Source organism: Lipotes vexillifer, unplaced genomic scaffold (genome assembly GCF_000442215.2).
Source record: "Lipotes vexillifer unplaced genomic scaffold, Lipotes_vexillifer_v1.1 scaffold394, whole genome shotgun sequence".
Taxonomy (NCBI): Eukaryota; Metazoa; Chordata; class Mammalia; order Artiodactyla; family Lipotidae; genus Lipotes; species Lipotes vexillifer.
In genome coordinates, this window is record NW_006791731.1 from 2,876,021 (window position 1) to 2,883,785 (window position 7,765).

At 43.9% G+C, this 7,765-nt stretch overlaps 1 protein-coding gene across 1 annotated transcript in view; it reads left to right on the top strand.

The window, feature by feature from the left end:
* Positions 1-561: 561 nt before the first annotated feature.
* Positions 562-7,765, top strand: part of PTK2 (protein tyrosine kinase 2) — a 167,018-nt gene continuing 159,814 nt past the window's right edge. The window contains exon 1 of the mRNA XM_007464627.1: positions 562-780. Within this exon, the coding sequence (XP_007464689.1) occupies positions 586-780 (195 nt within the window). The 5' untranslated portion in view covers positions 562-585. The remainder of the gene's footprint in view (positions 781-7,765) is intronic.

The following is a 7,765-nucleotide window of genomic DNA, read 5'->3' on the forward strand; positions in this document are numbered from 1 at the left end:
GGGTGGTGTTATGTTGTTTACAGATAACACAGTGATTTTTTTTTTTTTTTTTTTGTGGTACGAGGGCCTCTCACTGTTGTGGCCTCTCCCATTGCGGAGCACAGGCTCCGGATGCGCACAAGCCCAGCGGCCATGGCCCACGGGCCTAGCCGCTCCGTGGCACGTGGGATCTTCCCGGACCGGGGCACGAACCCGTGTCCCCTGCATCAGCAGGCGGACTCTCAACCACTACGCCACCAGGGAAGCCCCAACACAGTGACTTTTGATGGAGCTGAGATAGGGATCCTGGCCTTTTAATAATTTGTTTAACTGATATTTATTATTCTACTGTGAATCAGGTACTGCTTTGGGTCTGGGGGTGGCAGGGGTTGGGGGATGGAATACAGTGATTATCTTGGTAGATTAGGTCCCAGTTCTCCTCGAGCTCAACTTCTGCATGTAACAAAATAGGGAGAGAATAAAGAACAGTGTTGTTATGTCAGTATCAATAAAACACATTTTAGTCAGTAGATTTCAAATATTGTACACTGAAATTTTATTTTTCCTTTTACAGAATATGACAGATACCTAGCATCTAGCAAAATAATGGCAGCTGCTTATCTTGACCCAAACTTGAATCACACACCGAATTCAAGTACCAAGACTCATCTGGGTACCGGTGTGGAACGTTCCCCTGGGGCCATGGAGCGAGTGTTGAAGGTCTTTCATTATTTTGAAAGCAACAGTGAGCCAACCACTTGGGCCAGTATTATCAGGCATGGAGACGCTACTGACGTCAGGGTAAGTACATTTTCCTAGGACACATCCTCAATGTATATGTAGGTTAAATGGTAATGGCACATACCAAAAAAAAGGCGGAGTAATAATTTTTATTCCCATATTTCAGAGATGTTAACTTTTCTCTGTAGTATTTATTGAGTTAATATGTGACGGACCAGAGTTTTAATTTATGTAAAATTTCTTAGAAAAATAGTAACTGCCTCATATTATTCATGTAATGCCATTGACTTGTTTTTCTCTCCTGTTTTTAAAAAAATTCTTTGACGTATACAAGGAAACAAAGGAATTAAAATAGCCTCTAGTACTGTTGAAATAAATTATTTTCTAGAAAGTGTAATTTTGAAGGTATTTGCATGACTCCAGGTAGGATAGATTCTTAAAAAATATATATGTATATCTTCTATATACGAGGCACTTGGCAAGGTTCTGGGGATATTAAAGGTCCTGGTCATACAGCTTCCAGTCTGTTGTGGGCGAGATGCCCATGGCCTTAATTGCAGTGCGGTGCAGGCAGTGCTTCCCGGGGGTGTTGCAGATGACGAGGGCCGACAGGGGTGTCACTGCGTGTGACTGTGAGAGGTGGCTGGACACACTTTCCTCTGGGTGCTGATGAGAGTGGGCGGTAAAGAATTGTGAGGGGAGCACAGTGTAGGCAGAGGTTGCTGAGAGTGAGGAGTGAGCACCGTGATCTCAGAAAACTGAGTTCAAAATGTAAATTTTCAGGATGTTTACTTTGATCAAGTGTTGAAGAAATCCGTCCTCCTTCCTGCTCTTTCAGTTAGTCCCTATTCATCTTTAAGGAGGACAAGTGTCCAGCGAGTAGGACCATCAGATGTATCTCCCCTGCTTTCAGTAATAAAGAAACAAAGTAATTTGTACTCTTTGACTTATATGCCTTAACTGTTTTTAAGTACAGTAAAGGGATTGGTAGAATTTAGATTTAAGGCTACATATTACATATGCATTATATATAATATTCTGTTACCTCTTGTGATACTGTAATACTGACTATTCAAACGGACTAATTATTAAAAGGAGAATCATTCACTCAGGATTGAAACATGTGTTAGTATTTATCCATGTGCTATACTTAAAATATAGTAGTCTCTTTTTACAAGCTTTCCATGAAGCTTGCTGGCTTTTTCTAGTTTTTCTATAGTTCTGTTTTATATTTATCCTTAAAAACACAGTCACTGGAGAGAAACCTTGTAAAGGTAACGTTTATGGGAAGGCTGTTAGGGTATGTTCTAGTTTTTATAAATTTTGGATACAATGAGAGAGGAAATTCTTTAAACCATTGCATCAGCCTTAATAAACTTCAGAGCATTTGTGCAGGAGGGGAGCCTTTCAAAGATTATGAATTTGCCAAGACATTAGCAAATGTTCAGAATTTATTGTATCAGAAATTTCACCTGGGAAGGACTCCGTGACAGATGTGCCATGGTTTCAGTATCATGGGTGCTGCACATGAGAGGAATCATACCACGAAGAGAGCCAGTGATCACTGACACATGTCCGCCTTTAGCCAATGTTAAAATCTTACCAGACATCAGAACATTCATATTGTGAAGAAAAATTTAAACCAGATACGAATACATAAGTTATGAGAACATATTTGTTAAACTTTTATGAAGATCAATATGAGCAAATCTGTGTGGCCAAAGAGCAAGTTGTTTTATTTCACAGTAATTGATAAATGTTTGGAATTCAGCAAGTCTTAGCAGTTGATGATCGATTTTTCAACACGAGGCAGAGAAACCTCTATTGGCATTGCTTGAACCCAGCCCTCTCCTGGAATAGCATGAAATCAACATAGTGCTGGGTCACTGTGATGGCAGGTGGGTATTATTCATAACCCACTTCCTTCTACTGCTGTAACATTTGAAAATGCAGTATTTTCATGTAGGTTAATTAATGGATGGATCTAAAAATCAACCATTTTCTGAGAGGAGGTAGCTTATTGTTATCCAGAGTTGATGAATAATTAGATTGAGTCTCAGACTCTGTTGCTGCACTGCCCGATGTGGTAGCCGTGTGCAGCTGCTGAATACTTGAATGTAGCTAGTCTGAATTGATGTTTTGTAAGGGTAAAAATACAACTGGATTTCAAAGATTTAGTATGAAAAAGAATGTAAAATCTCATCAGTAATTTGTTATAATTTTGTTCTTGGCATGCTAGGTTAAAGAAAATATATCATTAAAATTGAATTCACCTCTTTCTTTTTACACTTTTTTAAAGTGACTGCTAGAAATTTTAAAACAATGTATGTAGCTTGCATTATATTTCTGCTGGACAGCTGTGCTCTATAGAAAGTAATTATCTGAGAGACTGCTTGACTCAGAAGAACCAAACCTTTGGAGGAGTTGAAAGGTTTATTTTCACCAGGAAAAATCTGGATTCTTGTTATAATTCATTACAGAGGTTTTATTTCTCATGCTTTAATAGATTTCACTCCTATTACATATTTGTGCTAATTATACATTAATTGTATAGAGGATGCTGAAGGGAGTCACAGAACTCCACTGGGAATAGGTAGAGTATATACAGCAGCAGTAGGAACACGGTACTCATTGAAGGGCTTTGGACATCTCAGGCATAGGCCTCATGGCCTTGGGTGCTCCTAGCCATCACCGGCCACGTGTGCAGCACCCAGGTGTGAGGAGGGCTAAGGCCTCCTTGTGGTGGGATCTGTGAGATGGGCACAGAGGCACGTTCCATCTCCGTAGGCAGCCTTGCCCTGTGTAACTGCCCAAGTGCCACCAAAACCAGGTGCAAGTTGGAAATCCAGTTATGATTACTGAACAGTGGTGCAGGCTAGTTGTGTCCTGCCCCGAATAATCAGTAGCCCATGGTCGCAAACCTCACTTATCTTGGCCATAGCTGAGTGTCAGTATCATGCTTCAGGCAGCCCTGGAGATAAGTGTAGGGTCAGTGCAGAAGAGTCAAGATTAACCCGTGGTGGACAATACCGAATAAGATTTGTCATCTAGAAACATTGTAGTGACACTTCAGAGTAATAAGGGTGTAGAGAAGATCCAGATTCTACCAGAGAAGTCTCCTACTTAGGGAAAATAACATTTACATCAGACTTTAATCTGCGATGCCGGATGCAGGGTAACATTGGAGCAGTGTCCTCAGAGGCTCTGGGGAACAGCTTGTACCTCTGGAGTCTATACCAAGTACATTATCAATCATAAAAACGTGCAGTGAAGGTATCTGTAGAGAAATAAGGAGGTAGGAGGTTCATACCATAGGCTGTCTTTGAAAACGCCGCTAGATGGCGCCACAGAGCATGAAGAAGTGTGGACCCAGAGGGAAGCCCCGTAGTGGGTGCGCGAGGCTGTGGCTCCCTTGCTGGCCTCGAACGTCCTCAGAGGCTCTTAAAGCCGAGGCTGTGGTTTCATCCCACGCTCTTGCCTAGTCTGCAACTGTACCCCGTTCTGACTTGTTTCATTTTCAGTTTAAGACCTAATGCCGCCCAGCTGCATCTGTCCCTCTCTTCTCTGTCTTTGCCTTTCTTTCTCCAAAAGAACCATCAGTGCTTCAGAGGAAGGGTCTCCCCTTCTTTTAGTTAAGTAGGGCCCTTGGCATCATCTTTTACTCCTTTTGCTTATACCCTGCATCCAATGCATTAGCTAATCCTGTCCACGTTGTCCTCAGAGTGTACCTGGAATCCCCCACCTCCTAGGACCTCAACTGCACACCTTTCTCGGAGCCACGTGGTCTCCTAACTGACATCACAACCCAGCAGCCAGAACGGTCCTGTTAACATGAGAGCCAGAGCACATCACTCCTCCACTCGGAACCTTCCAATGCCTTCCTCTCTATTTGGAGTGAATATTCAAGTCCTTCAGGAGCTCCTAGCCCATTCCTCTCCCCGTCTTGCCCTGTGACCTACCATCCTACCGGTCACCCACTTTTACATTCTGCTTCCTGGACCGTTTCTCTAACATGCTGGTCTTCTAATCAGTAATTTGCTCAAAACCCCCGGTAGCTCCCCGTTTCTCTCAGAGGAAAGCCATATTCATTCCCCCAGTGGCCCCCAAGGACCTACAGGACCTGGCTCCTTGTTACCCATCCTGAGCTTCCAGCAAGCAGCACACCCTTGCTGATGCCTTTGTTTTAGCCCAGTGATACCCATTTCAGACTTGTGATCTACACAACTGGCAAGTCACACATTTGTGTTATTCTGAGCCCCTAAGTTTGTGGTCATTTGTTACAGTAGCAATGAGAAACTAAGAGTGACTGTAGATTGTCGAGACAAAAGTGCATGCTTTGTTTTGAGGACTGTTAGCAGGGCCCCTCGTCTGCTGCTGAACGAAGAGCAGGAGATGATGCCCTGGCCATTGGAGAGCAGGACTGGATTTCTGCATCTTGTTTTGGTGACTGAATAATGCTAGGCTCCTACCTCTACAGGTGCGATCGGAGAAGAATGGTAGGAAGCCATTGATTCCGAAATGTAAAGAGTATCTGAAAGAGAGCACACCGAGAAGAACCCCTGGGCAGGATAAAAGACAAGTCAATTCTTAGGAGGGAGTGAAGAGGTGAACAGTGTTAAGAACAATACGTGTGACCTCAGATACCTCCTCTTGTGATAAATGGAGAAATGTTGCAAACTGCCTGTGAGGAGATAGCTAACAATATGAAATGTCCATTATCCTCTTGTCCCCTGCCTTACCTTGCGCACAGATGACTTACTCTCCTGCATGCATTCATTATCACGTCCTCTTCCTGCTCAGCTCTAAGACTTGTCGGGGTCACGATTGCATCTCATCGTCATTGGGTCGCTAGCACCAGGCATGCAGCGGGCCTTTAGGTGGTTGCTGAACGGTTGAGGGGTGCACATTCACGAGTGAACGGATGCGAAGGACGTGGCCGTGTGAGTGCTTTCCCCCGGGGAGAAGGTCACTTCTTTTCAAAGCGCTGTGTCTAAAAGATAAGTGGCCAGGTTGAACCAAGCAGGGTCATAACAAGAACTTTCAGAAACAAACACAATTACAGCCTCATCTCACTAGTCAGCAATCAGGGAAATGTAAATGATAAGAGCAACCACCGCCCCCGTTTGGTCCCTCACGTTGATAAACAGTTTAAGATTGATTTCACCCATTATGGGTATGAGATGAGGAACAGTCTGTCACATGATGTGTCAAGTGTAATCGGTATAGTTTTGTTGGTGCACAGTTCGGATGTACTTTTACCAAAATGTCGTACTTTAAGTAGCTCTTGACCCAGTACGTCTGTTTCTAAGTAGTGCCTGTACGTATGTATGACGACAGCTAGAAGGATGCTCCTGGCAGGATTACTTGCATTTCCACCTCCCTTTCCCCCAAAACAAGGAAACGAAAAAGAAGGTAACTATCTCCCAGTAGTAAAATGGCTGAATTGCTATGTTCTTGATGAAATACAAGCACGATGCAGACACTGGCTTCTTTTATTTCCAAGTTTGAGAAGAGTCCTTTACTGTGAATATCTAACATGAGAATTTAATCAGGAAAAGTGTATATTTCTAAGGCCTGGGCTGTGATATAAATGAATAAAAGGAGTTTTCAGAGTAGCTAAGTGTTGCTTTGTGTATTGTAGGACTAGATTGTCATGAGCCTTTAAAGCCAGGATGAGAAATTTAAGTTTAATTTGGATACCATCAGTGGCATATTATGAACCCATGTCCTCTTAGCTCCCTAGAGACAGTCCCTTTTCTAAATGTACGTATTCCGGAAATAATATACACATATACTAACGTGTGTTTGTGTGTGTGTGTGTGTGTGTCTCATATGGAAGTGGTAATGTTTCCATATGGTAGCGTTGAGTTTGCATTTCTCACTAAAAATTTAGTTCTCAAAGTTATTTGTTCAGTTATTCAGAACCAAATAGTTGGTTCTCAAAATTATCAGTACTTTTTACTGAGTACTTATGTACATTTAACATCAAATATTTAAGCACCTTGTCCACTCATAACCTTGGCTGCTATCCAGACTAAGTCCGAAGTGGCATTTATGAGAGTATTAGAGAATGAGACTGGGACAGAACTCAGTATGGAAGCATCATGGAAAAGCAAGACGTGAAATAAAAGGGAATGCCTGTGTTTATTGCTTGTTTAGTGGAGAGTGAAATTGCAACCTGGTTTAGGTACCAGGTCCTACAGTTTGGGGACTCTGGTTACACAAACCCAGACTTAAAATTATTCCGGTGTCTTCTGGCAGTGCGATCAAGTGAACTGACTAAAATTCTGTCTATTCCACAAGAGTTCAAGACTAGGAACCTGCCTTCGCCCTAATCATCACCATGTTTTTGGACTAAGCCCCTCTAATTGATACTGCTTCTCTGCAGGTGGGCTCCTGTGTGTGCCCGTGAGTCAGAGGACATGAGGGTCACCTGTGCTGTGCGAGGGGTCATCAGGGCAGGCACCCAGCGAAGATGGGGTTTCTCCCGGGGTGTTGATGGCAAATACAAGTGTAAGGAATGGTTGTGCCCTGCCTTACACTCTACATCTGGGGGTGGAGGGGTAGACAGACCAAGACACAAAGATCTGGGGGTGATGTGGAATCGGAATCAAGGGGAGATGAGAAGGGTAACTAGAGCCTGTGTGCTCTCGGGAGTGAGCTGGCAGAGCGGGGGCGAGAGACAAAGGTGCTTTTGTGGGAGTTTGAAAGAGGCGCCAGCGCCTGTCCTTTGCAGCTCAGGGATTTGGATGTTGGCAAGGAGAAAGCTGCACAAGTCGCCTTTCAGAGAATTAGCAGAAAAAGATGGCCCTCCCTGTAGGCAGATCCCGCACCCCAGAGCACAAGGTTTGCAGGCGAGCTTGGGGCTGGATCTGGGCTCCCACCGTCCCCTGGCAGGATGCCCTTGGGTGGTGTTCAGCCTGCACTGTCATTCACGGCGGCCCTGTCAGAAATTCAGGCCTTGAATCCAGAAGCCAGAAAAAAGGTTTTATGCTCATTCTGGGTACCACCCCAGTCCCCCGCCCCCCCGCCCCCCCACCCCGGT